This window comes from Pelodiscus sinensis, chromosome 6 (assembly GCF_049634645.1).
Source record: "Pelodiscus sinensis isolate JC-2024 chromosome 6, ASM4963464v1, whole genome shotgun sequence".
NCBI classification, from domain to species: domain Eukaryota; kingdom Metazoa; phylum Chordata; order Testudines; family Trionychidae; genus Pelodiscus; species Pelodiscus sinensis.
The window spans coordinates 107753928-107777168 of record NC_134716.1 but is presented as its reverse complement, the minus strand read 5'-3'; the positions used below and the strand labels follow the sequence as shown (position 1 = coordinate 107777168).

At 41.9% G+C, this 23241-nt stretch overlaps 1 protein-coding gene across 2 annotated transcripts in view; it reads right to left on the bottom strand.

The window, feature by feature from the left end:
• Window positions 1-23241, bottom strand: part of ADAMTS12 (ADAM metallopeptidase with thrombospondin type 1 motif 12) — a 260830-nt gene that overhangs the window by 29133 nt on the left and 208456 nt on the right. For both annotated transcript variants that reach the window (XM_006116518.4, XM_006116519.4), the window contains 3 exons: window positions 21871-22115; window positions 19568-19709; window positions 7948-8074 (listed from right to left, as the gene is read on the bottom strand). In XM_006116518.4, coding sequence (XP_006116580.2) covers window positions 7948-8074; window positions 19568-19709; window positions 21871-22115 — 514 coding nt within the window. The remainder of the gene's footprint in view (window positions 1-7947; window positions 8075-19567; window positions 19710-21870; window positions 22116-23241) is intronic.

The following is a 23241-nucleotide window of genomic DNA, read 5'->3' as shown; positions in this document are numbered from 1 at the left end:
ATCCAATAGATGGTAAGGAAGCTATCTGAGAAAATTTCCTCATGACTGTTTTTGATCAGATATTTCTGTTGAGAAACTGATCTGCATATTGGAAGGTAGATGACTAGCTACTAAGAGAATTGCCTTTGATGGCAATATAGCTCCTGAGACCAGGAAACCCCATGGGTGTTGTTATCTTTGCAGAGAGGAAGTTTAGCTCTCCTTCTGGATTGTATACGACACAGCTGTGGGAATCTAGTTGTGGATTTCATAACATTAGAAAATAATTGCAATAGCTCACTATGAATCTATGGCTGTAGTGTGGGTATGTGCATGTACACTAGCCTCTGGGGAACAGACTAAATCAGTCTGTGTTTGTTTTGCCTTTACAATAACCAGTTTATAAAGAGGATGTATTGCTATACGGCTCAATAAGGAACTATAATCCTCCATCAGCTCAGTAGCAGAGCCCTGTATTTTTAGAAGAGGGGCTCCTATGTTCCATGCTTCATGTGGCATAGTGTGTGCTTTAATTGCAGTTAGATTCATTATCTGGTTTCCTTATTATTTTTTTTTACAGGTAGTAGCTATGCTGTCTAGCAGCTCATATACATCACAGCCAATACATTATCACAACTAAAAAGAGATAAACAACCAAATCCTTATGAGTATGTTTTATGAAACTCCTACATTGCACATTATCAATATTTAATTATTGCCACTAGTACTCTATAAAGGACATTTATCAAAGCAGAGAGAAAGTATTATTAATGGTTTTAGAATTGTCAGTCAGACTGGGATTAAGCAAGAGCATCTCTTCAGCAGAGTACAGAAAACTAGGCACACGAAGTCATGTTTAACATAATTCTATAATTGCTAAGAGATGATTTACAGCAATCTAATTTTCTACAGCAGGCTCTGACTGCTATTGAAGAGAAACAGCGATTTCAAAATATAAGCAGCAGAAGCTAGATAATATTTCACTTGAAGATCTTTTAACATATGAAAAATCCAGTCATTTCTCTTTAGAACTTTGGACTAGAGAGCTTAATTTATATTTTTATAAATATAAAAATGTTCCTGTGTATTCAGTTTAGCTTCAGCTATTATGGAAGTCATTAGTTAATATGTTTGATTTTACTGTCAATTGACTTCCTTGGGAATTCGTGCAGATTTACTACCAAGCTGTGTACTTTATATGTTTAAAATGATTTACATAGGCTGTAACAGCATTTCTAGATATTTCTCCAAAGAGACATCAGATATAATTGTGAATGCTGCAGGAACAAGTAATAAAACCATTAATCCCCCTAATATCTTCACATTTTAAGCAGCAATATACATCATGCAATTCAGTGTCGACAAATGCAAAGTTATACATAGCAATAGGAATAATTTTAATTACTCCACCCATTGATGGAGTTTAAAATCACTGGAATGTCTAAGGAAAAAGCCTTTAAAATCATTGTGGACAGCTCAATGAAAACATCTGCTTAGTGACAGACACTTGTCAAAAATAAAGAAAGCAAAACATATTTGGGTATGTAAGCAGTGAAATAGAAAACAGTACTAAAAATAGTGCATCACATATAAATCAGTAATCTGCTCTGACTTAGAATTCTTTCTTCAATTCTGGTTGTTCCATTGCACAAAGAGATGTATCAAAAAGAGGTGTCCAGAGATAAATACAATCACGATGAGTAAAAATTAACATCATGCAACAGAGACAGGCATACTGGAAAACTTTCATTTGAATAGAATGTGAAAATGTCAGGACTGTTTCGTTTAGACAGAGCAGACATTTAGGTAGGGACATGAGAAGAGTATTAAATAATCAATAGTACAGAGAAAGTAAATTTGGCATTCCTATTTACCCTCCCTTATGTTAGCAGAACAAGGAAACATCCAATATAACTGAACAGCAGAAGATGTAAAACTGTTGAAAAGAAATAACTGCTTCAAACAATTTCAAGATAGCCTATTTCAAAATTTGGCACTGTCTACACCTAGCCAAATTTCAAAATACAGCACTATTTCAATGAGTCCCTTAATCCTCATGCAACGAGATTTAAAGGACCTCAGAATAACAAATCCGTTATTTCAAATGCATTTTGAAATAACAGTCTTCCTGTTAAGACGTACAGAAGGCTATTTTGAGATAGCAGACATTATCCTGAAATAGCACCGCTGTGTAGACGTACCCACAGTGAGAAATTAACCTTTATCACAAGATATCAGCGAGGCTAAAAGAAAGCCTAAAAGATTAGCAAGATTTTTAAAATGGTTAGATATTTATATGGGTAACAAGTACATCAGTGGTCCCCAATCTTTTTCTGTTGTGCCTCTCCTTTATCCATAATGGAACCTGTGAGCATACCCAAGATATCCATCGTTGGAAATTGGGGCCAGGAGCTGAAGTTGGGGCTAGGGACTGTAGTCCGAGCTACAAATGGGACTGTGGCTGGACCCAGAGCTGCAGTGGGGCCAGGTGGAGCTGGGGACAGAGAGGGACTCACTGGCCTAGACCCTCTCATGCCCTCTTGCGTGCCCCCCAAGAGGACATGCCCACAGGTTGGGAACTACTGGTGTACATCCATGGCTTTATTACATAAGATGAAATATGTATAAAATATACACACAATCATGCACCACAGCATGCATTATTAATTTTAAAAACAATGAGTAGTCCTGTGGCACCTTAGGGTGTGTCTACATTGCACCCATAGCTTGACATAAGCTACACAATTTGAGATACACAAATTACATAGTTTATTTTAAGTTAATTTCAAAATTTATTTATTTTATTTAAATATTTTTACCCCACCTCACTATTTAAAATATTCGAGGTGACTTACAAAAAAAATGTTTAAACACGATACAAATATATATAAAAAATTAGAATACGAGACCCCAGAGGGTCATAAAACCTGCTAAAAACATATAGAGAAGAAGAACACATACATACAGACTCAAACGTTAATAAAAGCACAAGTGAAAAGGATGGCTTTTGCCTGACGCTGAAACAATGCTAGCGTTGGTGCCATGAGAATATCCTGAGGAAGAAAATTCCACAGTCTGGGAGCAAAAGCTGAGATGGCCCTGTTCCGCGTAGATGTTAATCTTATCTCCACAAGTGGGGGAACATGAATCAAAGCCTCCCCAGCTGACCTCAATCCCTGGGCAGGTTCCTATGGGAGAAGACAGTCCTTCAGATACCCCAGACCCAGCCCATTTAAGGCTTTATAGGTCATAATTAAAACCTTAAATTGTGCCCGGAAACATACCAGAAGCCAGTGCAGCTGCCGAAGAAGTAGCATAATGTTCTCCATATAACGAGTATTAGTTAAGATTCGAGCAGCCGCATTCTGGACCTGTTAAAGCTTCCGAAGGCTCTTTAGAGGCAGCCCCACATAAAGTGCATTACAGTAATTCAGTCGGGATGTAACAAGAGCATGGATCACTGTAGCCAAGTCATGATTGTTCAGGAAGGGTTGCAGCTGGTGGATCAAATGAAGCTGCCCAAAAGCACTCCTGGCCACCAAAGGAATCTGATTTTCAAATATTAAAAAAGGGTCCAGAAGGACTCCCAAGCTGCATACCTGTTCTTTCAGGGGGAGAGAAACCCCATCTAGAACAGGTGACACGCCACAGTCCGAAATGGATGGCCTCCTGATCCACAGGACCTAAGCCTTATCTGGATTCATCTTCAGCTTGTCTGAGTTCATCCAAACCATCACCGCCTCCAGACACCAATTTGAATCAGTCACCACCAAAGCTGGTTCTGATGTCACAGGGAAATAGAGTTGGGTGTCATCTGCATATTGATGGCACTGTCCTCCAAAACTCCTTATGACCTCTCCCAGCGGCTTCATGAAGATATTAAAAAGCATAGAGGACAAGATGGAACCTTGTGGGACCCCATAGCACCATGGGGTCGAATTGCAGTCCCCTAGCTCCACCTTCTGAAAGCGTCCCGACAGGTAGGACCAGAACCACTGCAAAACAGTGCCTCCAATACCCAACTCTGCCAGGTGTCCCAGAAGGATATCATGGTCGATGATATCAAAAGCCGCTGAGAGGTCTAAGAAAATCAACAGGGATGCACTCCCCCTGTCTATCTCCCGGCATAAGTTGTCTACCAGGGCAACCAAGGTGGTTTCAGTTCCAAAACCAGACCTAAAGCCAGACTGAAATAGATCTAAGTAATCTCTTTCTTCCAAGAAAGCTTGGAGTTGCAATGCCACCACCCTCTCAAGTACCTTGCCCAAGAAGGGAATATTAGCAATTGGGTGATAGTTATTTATATCATGTGGGTTCAGGGAAGTCTTCTTGAGTAACGGTTTTATCACTGCCTCTTTCAAGGCAGCGGGAACCATACCGGATCTAAAAAGACACATTAATAATCACCTGGACCCAGCTAGTCATCCCTTTCTGGCTAGATTTAATAAGCCATGAAGGGCAGGGGTCAAGTGAGCACGTGGTCAGTTGCACTCCTCCAAGCACCTTGTCCACATCCTCAGTCTTCAGTAGCTGAAATTGATCCAGAGAAAAATGAATAGGTAGTACGCTCAACACATTCTGTGTCCCACTTACATAGCAACCAGAGTCCAAATCCAACTGGATGCGAGCAATCTTATCTGCAAAGTGCTTTACAAACAAATCACAGCAGGGGGCCAAGAGCACCTCTGTCATGATCATGAGAGTTAGCCAGCATCCTGGGGACTAAGGGATTAACTATGTCCCTTACCTAAACCAGGTGGCAGGCAGCCAATAGAAATTTAGGTAGGAATTTCAAATGGGAACAAAGGAATTTTTGGGTTTTTCCCTCCTTTGTCCCTGGGCAGTTTCTCTCCAGCTATTGAAGGGGTCAGGATGTCTCCCTCTAAGAAAATACTCTTTACAGTCTATAAATAGGATAAAGTTTAGATAAATCCGCTAGGTTTTATTGTTTTATGGTTTGGGAAATGGGATCTGGTCTGTGCATTTAAAAATGGGTTTGGCTCTCCTTTGTAACTAAGTTCCTGGCCCATGGTAAATTTCTTCTTCATGAGTATATTATTTTGTTACTGTTCCATCTAGTCATTATGCTTGCAACAGGAATATTGTGGTGATAATAAACAGGGCTTGACAAACAGCGGCGAAAGCCGCTCACCAGCCCCGCACTGCGCATGCGCAAGACCCATATTGCGCATGCGTGTGCCGCTGGTGAACAGGGTGACTGGCTAAAATCTACTCGCCATGAGTGAGTAGATTTAATGCTTTGTTGAGCCCTGATAATAAAAGTTCTTTCTCTTTTCTTTTTATTAACCTGGTATTGGTTAATTTTTGTGTCCTGGTTTGTACTTTAGGGGTGAGATTTCCCAAGTAGTCTCTCATTTCGTCATGAGTGCCAGACTGCAACAGGCCCTGCACCACTCAAAACAGTTCCACTGCACAGCATTGTGCGGATATGATATGGGTGGAGATGTAGTTTTTCTTCGGTGTCAGCACTGCCACAGGATAAGCTCGCAATTCAGCTCTAACCCGCAATCGATTGGACTCAGCTCTAGTTCTCTTCCAGTGGTGTTCTAGCTGTCACACAGACCATTTTGCTGCCATCAGCTCCCTAGAAAACCAGGGAGCAAACTTGGCTCGACTAGCCCGAAGAGGGCACTTAGGAGCAATCATATCAACTGCCCAGGCTACCTCAATGTTCCATGTATTGACTAGGGCATCAACAGGACCATTTGCCATAATGGCTGAACAATCCCTCAGGGACGTCAGGAAACCCTACGGATCCATCAGCCTCTGAGAGTGGATCATCTTAATCGGTTCCCTGCCTCTGTACAGGGGAAGGTCAGCAGATAGTCTAAACTTGACCAGGCAGTTATCAGTCCATGACAAAGGGAGTGTAGCCACATCCCTTATCCCAAGAACTGTATCTCCCTTAGTCCAAAACCCAAAATTGAGCGTATGACCTGCAACATGCATTGGGTCAGTTATTCCTAGGGTGGTCAAGGTATCCATAAAATCTTGGGTTGGACCAGATAGGACAGTCTCAGCGTAGATATTAAAGATCAGAAGCCTTGGGGTCCTCAATGCCATGTCCGAGACCACGTCGGCCAGTACAGCGAGGTAGATGGTACACAATCAGCATACCCAACCTATCCCAACTACCCAACGTCAAGTAAAAACACTCGAATCTAACACTTTGGTGGACCAAGGCCCTAGCCAGAGAGATAGTATCTTGATAGACAATTGCCACCCCACCTCTCCAACCATTAAGCTGCAGCTGATGCTGTATTGAGAACCCAGCCAGGCCCAACTGGGAAAGGTCAGCACCTCCCTCCACTCCCAGCCAGATGTCAGTGATACAAGCCAGGTCAGCCCCTTCATCCAGGATTAAATCATGGATGACAACTGTCTTCTGGGATACTGATCTAGCATTCAGCAGCAGCACCCTCAGATGGCCAGGTATTGAAGTTCCCAGAATTACTGAGGCTGGGAACAGGACCGGAAAAAGGTATAGCATGTAACTGTCTAAACCTCATTCCTCTTGGCTGGCCAGTCTGCATCTTATTTCCATATCTTCCCCTAACTGCCACAGTGCCATCTGAGCCCTCCCCCTCAGGTACCCCATCTGTGCCAAAGTACATAATGGGAGGGTGGGGAAAGACAGAACAAACACAAACCTTCAGTTTGGGCAGGTAAAGGGAACTTCCTCTCACCAAGAAACCTTGCCTGCCCTCCCTGATCTCACCAGGGACTGAATAAGCCACCACACAACCGACAGTGTGCTGCTCTCACCAGCACACACTAACACACACACAGTAATTATAATATCACATAAAACTGCCACCATCACAACACACCCTTTGCCCTCGGTCTGCCTGCAAAGGGCTCCCCAAAGGGCAGCCCCCTTTGGCTCGCCCCTTTGGGGCGGCCTGCCACCAGGGGCGGCCTCTGGCTTTAAAGCCGCCCCTAGTAATGGCTGCAGGCAACACCTGCAGCTGAAAGATCTGAGTCCTAACAGGGCTGGCCTCTTACTCAGGAGAGAGACAGCAACAGTAGTACAGCAACAGCAGGGCTAGATCTCTCCTTCAAGGGAGGCTAGGAGAGATATTAGTCCTTTTGCCCAGCCGTCACCCTTCCCTCTGACTTATTTCAAAATTTGGCACTGTCTACATGGAACTTATTTCAAAATAAATCGCTATTCTGAAACGTCCCTTACTCCTTGTGGAATGAGGTTTACAGGGACATCACAATAGCAAGCCTGTTATATCTTGAAATAACGGATGTACTCAAAAGATACGGAATAGCTATTTCAGTGTAGAAGTAGCCTTAGGGACTAGCAAATATATTAGATCATGAGCTTTATATGTGTTAGTCTCGAAGGTGGTACAGAACTGCTCACTGTTTTTACAGTTACAGTCTAGCATAGCTACCCTCTGAGACTTATCTATCAACTATTAGTAAGACACTTCACTTATGATCCTGAAATTGTCCTTTACGGGTTTTCTTTCACTCTCTCCTGAAACACCTAGTCAAGGCCACTGTTAGAAACCACTGATGAACTATTGGTCTGAGCTGTTAAGTCTGAGCTGTCATTGCAATTCCTATGTCTTTTGCCTCCCCTATGTTTGTCTCATACTATTTTTGAATTAGAACACAGGTTGAATCTCTTCAGTCTGGCACCCTTGGGATCTGACTAGGGCCAAAGCAGAGAATTTGCTGAGCCACGGGACCTCAATATTGTCTAGCAGCATTACCAACATTTCCACTGCTTACTGGGTTCTTAGAAGACAATTGGGGCAAATTAGAGGTACATAACAGCACTCGACTGGTAGCTGTAAACAAACTTTACAGGACTGCAGGAAACTTGGCCACACCCATGATAAGTGGCCATCCAACCAGAGAGTACTGGATTATAGAGGTATGCTGAATAGTGCTCCTGTAGAATATCCTCTTAGTATTCACAGCATTTGTTACCTGGGTAGGCAATCCTTTTCATTGCATTTCTTTTGTCGTCCGTTTGGCTGCATTTCAGGGTCACAGAAGGAGTTTTTGATCACACTTCCTCCCCTTTTCACACACCTGGCTGTCTGTCGCTGAACACCTGTGAAAATAATATTAAATCCTTAAACTTTTGTGCTCAGTTTCAAATGGACATTGATCATGTTGGCTTACCAGACCCATCTCACAATGTGGTTTTCTGTCTGTGGTTTTCAAAACAAAAAGGAAAAGGCAGTAGCAACTATCTGAAAAGCAACAATTGTGCTGTATTAGTTTTGTTTTCAAAAGGAGAGGACTATTCCCTGCTAATTTATTATTCTTGGTCATATTAGAAGAATAAAAAGCATATCACAGCACTTGGACTATCTTAGCCCAGTGTTTCCCAATTTGATTTGGCCATGGAAACCTTTTAAACTCGAAAGAATTTTGCGGAACCCCTAATAACAGTCTTATATATGGAGCTGAAAAAGTAGACTACAAATAAGCAAGGATAATAATAAACAAATGCTAAACAAGGTCATGATATATAGATTAATCTATCATAGAATCATAGAATACTAGGACTGGAAGGGACCTCAAGAGGTCATCGAGTCCAGTCCCCTACCCTCATGGCAGGACCAAATACTGTCTAGACCATCCCTGATAGACATTTATCTAACCTACTCTTAAATATCTCCAGAGATGGGGATTCCACAACCTCCCTGGGCAATTTATTCCAGTGTTTAACTACCCTGACAGTTAGGAACTTTTTCCTAATGTCCAACCTAAACCCCCCTTGCTGCAGGTTAAGCCCATTGCTTCTTGTTCTATCCTCAGAGGCCAAGATGAACAAGTTTTCTCCTTCCTCCTTATGACACCTTTTTAGATACCTGAAAACTGCTATCATGTCCCCCTCAATCTTCTCTTTTCCAAACTAAACAAAGCCAGTTCTTTCAGCCTTCCTTCATAGGTCATGTTCTCTAGACCTTTAATCATTCTTGTTGCTCTTCTCTGGACCCTCTCCAATTTCTCCACATCTTTCTTGAAATGTGGTGCCCAGAACTGGATACAATACTACAACTGAGGCCTAACCAGCGCAGAATAGAGCGGAAGAATGATTTCTCGTGTCTTGCTCATGACACACCTGTTAATGCATCCCAGAATCATGTTTGCTTTTTTTGCAATAGCATCATACTGCTGACTCATATTCAGTTTGTGGTCCACTATAACCCCTACATCCCTTTCTGCTGTACTCCTTCTTAGACAGTCGCTTCCCATTCTGTAGGTGTGAAACTGATTGTTCCTTCCTAAGTGGAGCACTTTGCATTTGTCTTTATTAAACTTCATCCTGTTTACCTCAGACCATTTCTCCAATTTGTCCAGATCATTTTGAATTATGGCCCTATCCTCCAAAGCAATCACAACCCCTCCCAGCTTGGTATCATCTGCCAACTTAATAAGCATATTTTCTATGCCAATATCTAAATTGTTAATGAAGATATTGAACAGAGCCGGTCCCAAATCATAGTTAATTTATATTTGTCATGGTTACATTTTTAAATACAAGAAATCACGCAACTATACTGAAGTAAAGTATTCGCGAGAGAACTACCTGCACACTCCCGTACAAGCAACTGGTTTGACAGCTGAAGCTTCGACTTTGTCTGACGTGGCGCTAGTATATTTGTATTCAGTGACCATGTGATCCACGCTCCCTGAGACTGAGTACAGAGATTTAGGGTGGTATATAACAAGCGATCGCACCACTGACTGACTACGAGCGCAGCACTGAGTAGTGACATCATTGTCCCCACTCTCTTGCTAAGCTGGCATTACACAGGGACACTTATCATGGCAAACACAAATGAAAATTGTTTTCAATAAAATTCATGAATGCTTACCGATTAATTATTATTTTTTAAATAATAAAATGTTATTATAATGGAATTTTCTCACTGAACCTTTATTTTCACTTTGTGGAACCCCGGGGTTCTGCAGAACACCATTTGGGAAACTGTCTTAGCCATTACACAATGGGCCACAACTCAAAGTCGTAAAAATATTTCCATCCCTTACAAAAAGAGATAGAGCTAAACCAGATACCAATGGCTCAAACACTCACTGAGGAGATAAACACTGTCTTAGGTTTCAGCTTGGATTGTGTGCTGTGTATTTATTACTCACACTCCATTCCTCTGTGCTGAAATAAAGGATGAACAAACACAAGATACTCTCTCTTCATTGATCCACAGAGGAAATGCAGTGTTGTAGCTCTCTCGGTCCCAACCTATCAGAGAAATACTGGATTTATGGCTCATTACAATAATCAACTAACCACTTACAGTTCCCCTCTCAGCTAGTTTTTCTTTTTACTCCCTCCCCCCATGGGCATGTCTATATTACAAAGATAAGTCAGCTTAACACAGACACAGCAGGAATTGCTGCAGAGATTCATGTCCATGCACTCCTTCTGTCGGTGACATGCATATCACGAGGAGCAGTTGCACTGATTGAAGGGGGCAGTGTGAGAGCCTGAAAGCCTGGGCTTCTCAGCTTGGTGCCAAGGTCCCAGATAGAGCCAGGCTACCAGTTGGGCCCTCAGCTCCCTGCAGAGCTCCCAGCCGGAGCCAGGCTCCCACCTGGGTGCTCAACTCCAAATATTGCACAAAGATTGCACTTAGGGGATCTGTGAACCTGGGCGGCAGTCAGGCTCCTGGTGAGATCTGGGCAGCAAGACTAGAATTGTCAGCACTACTGGGGCCCACTGCTGGAACATACACCCCCTAATTTCAAAACAGGGATCCTACCAGCAGTGAAATTGTCAGCAATGCTGACAGCCAACATGTAATGCAAATAATGCAGTGTCTAAGACCCATGTGTGTTGAACTACCTAAGCCTTAAGCCTTTTGTTGAGGTGGATTTACTAGGTCAGCATAGCAGGTGAGTTACAGTGGCAGGAGGAATACTGTGCGCACTTAGGTTGACCTAAGGTGACATACCAATTTAACTCAGTAGTACAGCCATGCCTTATGACTGGAGGGTATTAATGGGCTACTTCACCTTGCATCGTGCCTTGGAACATGTTAACTATGTAAGCCAAACAATCTGTCCACCTTGGGTTTAGCTGTGACACCCTTGTGTACTTTTCCTAGACCTGAAGAAGAGCTCTGAAAACTTGAAACTTGTTTCTTTAACTGGTCCAATACAAGACATTACTTCATTGGTTGGAAAGCACTTTGAAGCAGAAGTAAGGTGATGGAGGTAGCTTCTTCAAACATGTACAGAAGTCTTGTTTACAGTACATGTGCCCTTATCTCTGACATCTGACCATAGACATCAGTATACCCGCCTATTTTAGTCTTGCCATTTATTTCAAGCTGTAATCACACAAATCCTATTTTTAACAGGATCCTTAAGTGGATCCATTTTATTTTCAGAACTTCAGAAAATCCTGGGTTGGTTAGAAGTTAAAGGTGGGTATAAGTCCTGAATCTTTCCACTATGGATGTACATAACTTACTTCAAAACCAGAGGGTATAATATATGCACACCAAGATGCTACTAGATTAAATGAAACAGTCACAAAACAAACATTGCCATTTTTGATAACTATAAATATCCATGGGAGCGTACAGCCATGTTGGGCCCCTTTGTCAGGTAGGAGTCTGCTCCGTGTTCCTGGAATGGACAGGGCCTAGGGCAGTAGAGGCAGGGAAGGGGTCAGTCAGCTCTCAGTGCCACACAGAACTAAGGATTTTAAGGATTAGTTGACTATCCGATAAGCAAATGCTTATTGGATAATCAAGTCGACTGGTCAATTCTCTCCCCTTGCTGCCTCTATCAGATAGAGGCAGCAAAGGGAGGGGGGGGAGAGAACAGGGGTACTTCAAAGGGGCCATGGCATTTTCATGGAGCCCGGGGACAGCTGGGGAGTCGCCGCATTTTGCAGACTCAGCACTTTGTCGGCACAAAGCAGCAGTCTAGAGGGGGATCTGTCGAGAAAGAAAGCCTTTTTTTTGACAGATCCTGTAAACCTCCTTGCAGGAGGCATAAGGGACATGGATATCCAACAATCGCAAAAACTGAATGTGTCTACACCAATGCTCATGAAAAAGCAAACAAAAAGTATCAAACATAATCAGATCAAATTGAGATTTTTTTCCCCACAAAATTTTTCCTGCTCTTTGCCTATGTCAGGTCAACTATGAGCTGGAATGACTATTTTTGACTGGAAAGTCCAGTTCACCTTTCATTTCCTTTCAATGTTTAATTCCTCTGTTAAATTTACCAGCAAAAATGCCTGTTGAAGCATGGCTGGGTTGGGCTTTTTCTGATGTACACACAGCATCTGAACACTTCCCTTGAAAATGTCATAAAAAGTAGTGAAAATGTAGATAAGAAGGGTCAGTGTTGGCAAAAGTCAGAAAGTACAAAGTGCTTGTGTAAAAGCATGCGAGTGATTGCATGCTTATTTGCAATGAGCATGAAATTGATTGTATGCATGAATATGTGCTCATGCATATACACACAGAGTGTTTTACATTGCCCTTTGAATGCACAAATAATCACACAGATTGTATGCACAAATTATCATCACAAACTTACATCCCTAACTTTTTGAAAATCAGCACATAAATGCAGAAAGAAAACATAGTGACCACTGATTTGTAAAACTAACACCACAACTTTTGGATTAAACTTCACCGCTGAACTAAACATGTACATCTGGAGTTATATTTGCAATGCTGAAGCTGAGAAGGGATTTAGTGGGTATACACTAATTAACCCCAATAGGCATCTTGTGGTTAAATCCCTTTATAAGCTTTGAAAATTTACCACATGCTTACTATTTCTATAGAGAGATAAACTTTTGCATTCTGCTTAATGCTATCTTTCAGCCAAGAGGCTGTCCTCTATTAGAAAGATTATGCTCAAGGCCACTTTAGTCTAATTCTAAGAAACATGATTATGGCCTTTAGGAAGGACTAAATGTATCTGCAATATTTTTATCAACAATTATTTAAAGAATAATGTGCAAGAAAAAAAGCAAAGTAACGGTTTTATATAAATCAAATAATATATTATTTAAGGGATTTATGTGCTGTCTTGACACTCGGTGTCTAAAACAGTATGAGAGCATTTGGATACAGATTGACTAATCTAATGAGGAGGGTTGAATGGGTGAGGGGGGAGGGGCAGGTGACCAAAGCCCACAGGAATTCAAAAACATGGAGACTTGTGAGACAGGACAGAAACTGGGAGGACTGTAGTAGCAGGGATAAAGGAGAAAAAAGTCAGAACTGGGTGGGGTGTGTGTAAACAAATCACTATCTTAGTAGTCTGCGTACTAATGTAAGAAGTATGAGGAATAATCAGGAAGAACTTGAAATACCAGTAAATAAACACAATTATGACACAGTTGGCAACACAGAGACTTGGTGTGATAATATCATGACTGGTACAGAAGGGTACCACTTGCTCTAAAAAGACAGGCAGGGAAAAATATAGGAGGTGTTGTTTCATATATTATTCATATTACATTAGATAATATATTTATAATGCACAGTGAACATGAAAATAAAAATAGCACTAGACAATCTTTATATCTCAGATGTACAAGTAAACCTTCATTTTAAATGTAACGTTTATCGCCATCTCAGAATCTCTTTGAGGATAAACCCTGCATGGAAGTCTCTCAAATGGCATCAAGTGTTGTAGCTTCTGAATTTGTCATACTTGCATGTAACCCAGAGTTTGACAAGACTACAGTCAGCTATCTTGTGTGTTCAGCCATTAGCAACTGAAAATCAAACATAATGCAACTAGGAATAATCCATGCAGCTGCAGTTGCATGTTTGCAGTCCTGCTAATCAGAATAGAAGGTTGAGACAGGAAGTTATGTTCCATGAAAATAGAAGCAACCTGTGCTGCCTGCAGCTGGAGCTGAGCTAATAAAGGACTCTTTTGAATAGGATACAAATATATTGATTATATAGAAGAATTTAAGTTCAGTTTTCATGATAGAATTTGCACTACAATACTTCAGGGAGGTGAACTGAAGTTTTTTTCTACAGTGTAAATGTTCTGTAATAAAAAAATTAATATAAAGTGAGCACTATACACTTTGTATTCTGTGTTGTAATTTAAATCAAAATATTTAAATACATATCATTCTTATTGTTTTACAGTGCAATTAATCGTGTGATTAATAGCAATTAATTTTTTTAATCATGTGATCAATCACGTGACAGACCTAACAATTAGCATGAAAAAGAAATCACATTGACCCCAGGCATTAATTTCCTAAAATGAAATCTGTAACAAGACAGTTCTTCGAATAATGGAAAATAAATAACCATAGTTATTTTCCTCGTGCGGAAGATTTAAACACCAGCATTAATGTTTTTCTTTGCTGTCTTAATACACTTGACTTCACACTTAATTTGTTTTTTGATTTTTTTGTTTGTCTCTTTAACACTAAAATCTCATGGAATGTAATTGAAGTAACCAATAATTATCTTCCAACACTCACAAAAATGTTAACAATTAGAAATGGAAAAGACTAATGTTCTCTTAGCCATCCCCTTGCAGGGGCAAGTTTGTTTCCCCCACTATATTATGCAGTCTAGTTATAAATGGCTAAGACAATGGTATTTCTATTATCTTGCTTAGACTTTCCTGCTATCTAATAGCTCTTATTGAGATCAACAAACATCTCTGAAGAACAATCTTACTCACAGCTGAAAGTTACCAATCAATTAAAAAATCAACTTACTTTTTACTATTCGTAGCATTTGTCTCCAAAAATGTATTTTGTGTTTTAAAGAAAAGACTTGAAGCCTCTGTTTTGTAGAAAGGGTGAGTGAGGGGGGATTTGATAGCAGCCTTCAACTTCCTGAAGGGAGGTTCCAAAGAGGATGAGAGAGGCTGTTCTCAGTAGTGACAGATGGCAGAACAAGGAGCAATGGTCTCAAGTTGTGGTGGGAGAGGTTGGATATTAGGAAAAACTATTTCACTAGGAGGGTGGTGAAGCACTGGAATGGGTTACCTAGGGAAGTAGTGGAGTCTCCATCACTAGGGCTACGTCTACACTGGCCCCTTTTCCGAAAGGGGCATGTTAATTTCAAGGTCGTAATAGGGAAATCCGCGGGGGATTTAAATATCCCCCGCGGCATTTAAATAAAAATGTCCGCTGCTTTTTTCCGGCTTTTAGAAAAGCCGGAAAAGAGCGTCTACACTGGCCCCGATCCTCCGGAAAAAAGCCCTTTTCCGGAGGATCTCTTATTCCTACTTTGAAGTAGGCTTTGAAGTAGGCTACTTTGAAGGGGCTATTTCGAAATAGCAGAAGTGGAGCCGTTATTCCAAAATAACTTTGCTGTGTAGACGCACCTTTGCTGTGAGTCTACACAGTAGGGCTTTACTCAAATTAAGCTACACAAATTAAGCTATGGTAATTGCGTCACTTATTTCAAGTGCTCCCCACATTACGACCACCTCCAGTTATGACCATCCGCACTTATGACCAAAGCGGTCGTAAATGCAGATCCGAGTTACGAATGGCAATCCGCGCTTACGAACAGTGCGGTTGCCATGTAACGCTATGGGATCCGAGTTACGAATACTTCGAGTTATGGACTAAGTGTTGGTCCGTAACTTGTTCGTAACTCAGGGAGTGGCTGTAGTTTATTTTGAAATTGGGAGCATCTATACAGCACTTATTTTGAAATAGAGCACTCTTCCTCCAACTTTCCTTACTCCTCATACAATGAGGGTTACAGGAGTTGGAGTAAGTTCTCCAGCTTGAGAGTATTTCAACATTATTTTAAAATATCTTCCTGCTGTGTAGATGAGGACTGTTATTTCGAAATAACACTAGTTACTTTATTTTTAAATAATGTTTCTGTGTAGACAAACCCTAAGGTGCCACAGGACTCCTCGTTGAATTTTCTAACAATTCAACTGCAAAGTGATAGGAGTCCGATTGCTTGAGTCATTTATAATTAGACTACATGAACTAGGAGGGAACAAAACTACAGCAGCCAGAGGATGACTAAGGTGACATTTTGCATTTCTGCTTGTTATAATTTTATGAGTGCACTGTAATAATTATTAGTTATTTTAATTATATTCCAACAGAGAAATTCTACATTAACTGTCCTCTCAACAGTTTAAGAGGAACTGATCACAGAGCTAATAATTAATGGTTTCATTTACAAGTTTGACACCTGAAACTGAGGTCTGAACAAAGACCTGAACTGAATGGGCTGGTATATTTCATACCCTAACGACATAAACAGCTAAGCACCAGATACTTAGAAACCACTCGATTAGCCTTATTTAGCATGGACATTCTAATTGACAATATTTGTTCCCCACTTTTTCCCTTCTCTTTCACTCCCCATCTCCATTCTTTCTCTGCTGTTTATTTGTACCCTGGACCCCTTAACTTCATTCATCTAAGGAAGTGGGTTGTGCCTACAAAAGCTCATACTACCATCTACATTTTTATTGATCTCTAAGGCTGTGTCCAGACTCAGGGTTTTTTTCGGGAAAAGTAGCCTTTTCCCGAAAAAACTTCCCCTGCGTCCAGACTCAAGCCGCGTTCTTTCGAAATTATTTCGAAAGAACGCGGCTTTTCTTTCGATGGCGGTAAACCTCTTTTTACGAGGAAGAACGCCTTCTTTCGAAAGTTCCTCTTTCGAAAGAAGGCGTTCTTCAATGTAAATAGGGCTTCCTCGAAAGAGAGCATCCAGACTCGCTGGGTGCTCTCTTTTGAAAAAGCGGATTGCTCTTTCGAAAGATCCGCCTGCAGTCAAGACGCGATCTTTCGAAAGAGGCTCTTTCGAAAGATGCTTTCGAAAGAGCCTCTTTCGAAAGAAGCCTGCAGTCTAGACATAGCCTAAGGGTATGTCTACACAGCGACTTCCCTTACTCCTTGTAAAAGGAGGGTTACAGGAGTCGGAGTAAGTCGTCCTCCAGCTCGCCATTGTTTCGAAATAATGGCTTGCTGTGTAGACACTCTTTTTGTTATTTCTGACTAACGTCAGTTATTCCAAAATAATGCTGTTGTGTAGATGTACCCTAAGGTGCTGCAGGACTATTTTTTGTTTTTAAAAAAAATTTAATTGACAGGGTTTTTTTTCCTTTCCCTCCTTTCTTTCTCCTCCCCCATCCCCTCTTTTTCTGCTTTATATTTCAAACTTTATATTTCAAGCTTTATATTTCACCATGCTTGTCATGTGAAGAAATGGGCTGTGCCCACAAAAGCTCATGATACTATTTATATATTTTTGTTAGTCTCTAAGGTGCTACAGGTGCTACCTTGTTATTTTTTAAATGATAACTGTAATTGAAAATAGTGAATCATAATTCAGCCACTGTGTTTCTAGTGAAGTTCTGCAGGGACCAGCACTTAGCCAATGCTATTTAGCATTTTTATCAATGACTTGGAAGAAAAAATAAAATCACTGATAAAACTTGAGGCTGACTCAAAGATTGGGGTAGTGATATATAATGGAGATAACACACCAGTGATGTGGAACAATCTGTCTCTCTTAGTAAGCCAAGTGTAATGCACTTGATATGGCCACAGGCAAAGCTATACATCTCGAAGCAAAGAGTATGGGACATTCTCGGTGCACCAGGGAGAACCAGCTTACTTTCAGCTCTAGGTAAGGACTGACAGGATCACAGTTTCTAAGTTCCTACATTGGGAACAAAAACGGGCTCTTTAGCCTAGCAGACTCAGGACTAACAAGACTGAATGGCTGGAAGTTGAAACTAGACAAGTACAGACAGGAAATAATGTGCACCATTGAGTACCCTCACTGTTAAATTAATTTTTTCAGGTAGGTTTGTAGAAGAGGATGAAATTCAGGTGAAATGTTATAAAAAACCATTTGCCACCTTAAGAAATTTTAACAAAGAATTATGGTGGTCTCTCCATCACTAGCAATTTTTAAATTCATCATTAAATTTAGATATGTTCTAGTTCATCAGGAATTAATTCAAGGAGTTGTATCACCTGTGTTATATATTGGCTTAGAAGATTAGAATTATATTAGTAAACAATGACCTCATCATACAAACAACACACCTATGAAAAAATATTTCCATTGATGATATCCTAAATCTATGAATAGGCAAAATAAGCAAATGCTATTTGTGAACTTATTACGGTCCCGTCTTAATGTATGTAAAACATGCAATGAATACAGCATAACATTTATTGACAGCCATCTTATAAATCTTTTCACTTTTTTAATCTTACGTATATGGTCATTATATGTCTACTGTGTCACACTCCCCCGGAACCAGTTATTTCCCACAACTGTGAAAATGAACGCAATATAAATAGGGGGCAAAATGCTTAAACACATCAATATTATCTGTCAGAATTGGATTTTTTAAGTCAAATTCTACCAAACCTAGCTGTGTATGAAGTCATACTACATGACCCTTCTAGCTTCAAACTCTATTAATCTATAATGAGAGGTGAATGGGTGAGGAAGTATCTGGGGGCCACTGACCACATGCCCCTCCCACCATCTGGATAAGGGCTGAGACAACTCCTTTCCACCCCAGGAACTCCCCCACCCCTCCCCAGCCTTGCTTTGCTCCTATCCTGCCTCTTCCCTGCTCTCTCCCTGCCCTGCAACACTCTCTCCCCACCTCCCTCCAGCCTTGCCCTGCCTCTTCCCCCAACTAAGGTGGCCCAGGGGACTAGCAGAGCTGGAATGGGGGGGGGGGGGAGAGGATGGTGAAGGAGACTAGCAGGGCCATCAGCAGTGGTGAGGAAAGCAGAGCAAGTGGCATGGTGCATAAGGTACCTGACTCTGGACCCTGAGGTCAAGGGCTTAAGCCCATGCACCCTCCCCCCTGCCTGTCTGCCCAGGGACAACCACCGCTGCTTCGTGATGGACAGACCTGGTACTCCGGGGATGAAGGAAAGGTAAGAGGAGTGTAGAATAGAGGGAGGTTGGGGGGATTGTGCAGTGGGTAAGATACTTGTCTTTTGAGCCACAGGTGGAGGGTTCAAGCCCTGTCCCCCACCCTTGGGATAAAGGAGGGATAAGGGGGGGGTCTTGCACAGTGGATAAGGTACCTGCCTCTGGAGCCAGAGGTCAAGGGCTCAAGCCTTCCCCAGGGACAATCACACCCCTCCCCCACTTGGTGATGGACAGACCTGGCACCCTGGGGCAAAGGAAGGATAAGGGGGGGGGTGTAGAATATTGGGGAGCTCATACAGTGGTTAAGGTACCCACCACCAAAGGGTGGAGACTCACCCTCTGGGGACAGCCAACCCTAGAAGCCTTGGGACAAAGGCTCACTTTTGCTCCTTCAGTTGCATTACTCTGTCACCAGGGAGTGTGGAATAGTCCAGCCCCTCTCCCAGAGCAGAGCTGCTTTGCTCAGCTGCTGCTGGTGAGTGTGGGGTGGAGGGACTCCAGTGCAGGGTTAGACTTCCCCTGCCAGCTGCTGGCCAGCCCCTTACACCTACAGCATGTGGGGCATGTGACTCCTCATGCCCCCCATGCATCTCCCCTGTCTGTAATAAACAGAGTAAATCAGTTGTCAGTGAATTAAAAAGATAATAGAATAAAAAGGTATTTTCAACCTCTTCCACACGTTACACTGCAATCCGACCAGCCTCCATATTGCCAAAAATATTCTGGATCCTCTACTTCATTCTCCAGGCTTCCTTCTTTACGTATAGTGTATTCATACTTTATTCCAGGGTTATTTTCCTGAAAGAGTAGCTAAAAAAAAATATGATTTAATTATGTTCTGTCTATGATAATAACACATTGGCCCACAACTTCAAGAGCATCGGTGGGCAAGATATGGCTCGCCACGCTATTTGATTTGGCCTGCCGAGACCCTGAGGCTGTTCAAAATATCTAGTGGCTCCTTCCTCCTCCCCACCCACCAGGGTCACACAGCGCCTAGAGAGAGCCGCCAGCCGTTTTGATCAGTGAGGTATACGCCTGGCAGGGAATGTGGCAGGGTGACAGACTTTGTGCACTTTCATGCTCCCAGGCCCGAACTGGCCTGGGGGTACGGGAGCATGAGAAGTCTTTCTCCCTTTCCCCTCTGCGATTCTCTCTAAGCACCACTCGAATCTGGCAGAGGCGAGAAAGGTTGTGTGCTCCCCCGTCCCCACTACCAGCTGTGATGATTGGCCTGGGGGCAGGGGAGCATCCCATGGGCTGTTGCAGAAGAGAGCCTGTCTCAGGGACCCTGTTGGGATGCTGGCCAGGAGCTGCCTTAGGTAAGTGTCTCCCGGCCAGAGCCTGCCTCTTCCAAACTCCCTGCCCCAGGTCACTACCCCCTCCTATCCTAGGTCACACACATCCTACACCAGGTCACAATTCCCTCCCAGACCCTGCACCCCTGCTACACCCTACCCAAAATTCACTCCTGCACTCCTACTCCCTCATGGACCCTGAACCCCAATCCCCTGCCCCAGGTCACAACCCCAAACTCCCTCTCAGACCCCACACCCTTTCCTGCACCCCAATCACCTACTCCAAGATCCCTTCTGCACCCAACATCCATCTCAAACCACACATCCTCCACCGAAAAGTGCAGCCTTTGACCACTTTCCAGAATCTTGGAGGGCCCCCTCAAAAATTATTTCCCACCCATGTGCAATAGTATAGTTCCAAAGTGTCAGCAAATCTTTATAGGCACCCAGCCTGGAAACACTTGACTCTCAAAGCATGCCTGCACTTGAGAAACGTCTATAATATCAAACCCTCACTTGTTCACAGGTGTTTAGGGGGGATAAGTTGGATTTAAATGTGGGGTGCACTAAAGCAAACATGTACTTTTACAAGCATACTTTTGAAAATTCGCGTTAGAGTATATTCTGTCGTTATAACTACAAGACAAGGCTAAGCAAAATAAACACATTGAGATAACTGAAAATGGACATTTTATTAATACCTATATTTATATGCTAATTTCATTTTAAATGACAGTATCTCAACTGTATGAAACAGCAGTTCCATATGGTATCACAGCAAATAGCAGCATATTTATCAAAACGTGGCTTTAATGTTGTTTTGTAATATGTCTCCTTAAATAAAGAGGAAAATTCTTAGCTGCAACAGGCAGTAAGCAAGTCAAACAAATTGTTCATTTACTTTTGGCAGATAACAGAGGTGAGGAAGAAGATAATCTTTAGGGGATAAATACTGAAACTCTTCCATAAAATGGTTTACTCCCACCTAACCAGGCAACACTGAACACAAAACACACTGACAAAAATCTTTATTTTCCTGCTCTAAGTCTGTTTCTCTGCACACTGAACAAGGATCATCCAGTGAACTCTCTTGGATACATCTTTCCCATAAATATAAGATGTGGGAATGGTGCACTAGTAGGTCCCATTCCTTCCTCCCTTCTTTTTCTATGGTTTTATGTTTAATACAAATCTGTGGCATACTAAGTAAATGAGGGAAAAGAGAGGATAGATACATTCCAGACAGAAAAAGGGAATCTACAAGTACCTTCCCACAGGCAAATATTAGTCTGATCTATTTAAAGTTAGACTGGATAAATCAACAGAACATATATTTTAAGGAGCACTCTTAGGCAGTGAGCATTAAAAGATTGAATAGAACTTTCTCCCTTTGGATTTTTGGTACCAGTTCATTAAGGTACTCAAGCACATTTTTAAGCAAAGTCATTGGACTACTTATATTCTTAAACGTAGGTATGTGCTTAAGTAACTCTTGAATCAAGACCTTCACTCATATGACTACATTGACAGCCAAATAGATAATGAAGGAACTTTTGCTGGAGTACTAATGGAATTAATTATAAAAGCTATTTTTCCTGACTTGTTTTAAAAGCTCGAGATCATTCTGCTTCTAGTCAGAGTTACCAGCTTCTGCTGCTGACCCTTTACTATACCTGTATCCAGACTGACTCATTGGTGGGTCCAGATGCTGTCAGATTTTCAAGATCTCCTTTTCTCTCATATTGAAATGTTGTCCCTGCCACTTTGTATTCTCCATTCCACTGGATAATAAACCCCCCATTTAGGTAATACTTCTCTGGGTCTTCACTCCGCACTGCAAGGAAATTTCCTGCCTCTGCCATTTCTACTACTCTGATGTCCCTTGCTCCTTTTGGAATCAGTCCAATGTCAACATAACCTAAGGAGAAAAGAGAAGTTCCTTTAGATAATCATTATTGTAATCGAAAATGATTATATGTTACTTACTAGGGATGTTAGATATCAGGTAGTTGAATAGTCAAATAACCGCATGAATTCTTCTCAGTTACTTGACTGTTCTACAGTCCCCAGGGGTGGGGCTGGCAGTCAGTGTTCTCTGGTCCCACTACATGGAGCTCCCTGCCATCCCACTGTATCCCGCTGCCGTGGCCAGCTTCTGTTCGTGGTGAGCCAAGGCTTACCATGGACAGAGGGTGCTTTTTGGGAGGTGGAGCATCCTTTGTCCACGGGAAGCTTGGGACTGCTGGAGACAGAGGCTGCTTTGCGGCAGTCTCCCCTGCCCCTCCACATGCTGATAGAGGCAGCAACGCAGGTGAAAGGGGTGGAGGCACCACCATGGATCCAATGCTGGGGGGAAATGGCTCCCTGCAGCAATGGTTCCTGCTTGCCTCTCCCCCACTTGCTGCCTTTGTATACATCTCTATTACTTACCTTTATAAAAAACAAATGTTGGTCCAAGTGGTACTCTGTAAGTGTTACATTTGGTGCTATAATAAAATTGTAGAATTCCCCCAGGACTGAAATGTCAACCACCCTTGCAATATGTAAGAGTGAACATTCTATCTGGTTTAAGTTTCAGTGTCTCCTTTTCTATCTAGTTAACAGTGCCTTTCACTACAAACTTTTCTTGGGTTTCAAACATTAGTTAGAGGACCAGAACATAATTATTATTTATGCTGCTAGAAGACATATTGAGATTAATTTTTATCTGAGATACAGTAAAGTAAATCTAGAGGAACTCTACTGAGGATGGATAGGTGGCACCATCTACGATATATATACTGTGACATGTGAAATGGATCACTGTATATTTCAGGGTGTGATTAGTCTAGAGAAAATCTATGGCAGCTGCATTAATTTATGATGCCTCCTATGGGAAAAGATTTTTGAAACTTGAAGGGAATGTTATCAGCTGTCACCAATGTATGAGAAGAAGGGCACTAGCCTGGAATTTGTGAGTTCTGGATTCAAGTCCTTGTTGTACCATAGACTTCCTGTGTGGTCTTGTGAAAGTGACTTAGCTTCTTTGTCCTTTAGTTCCCCAT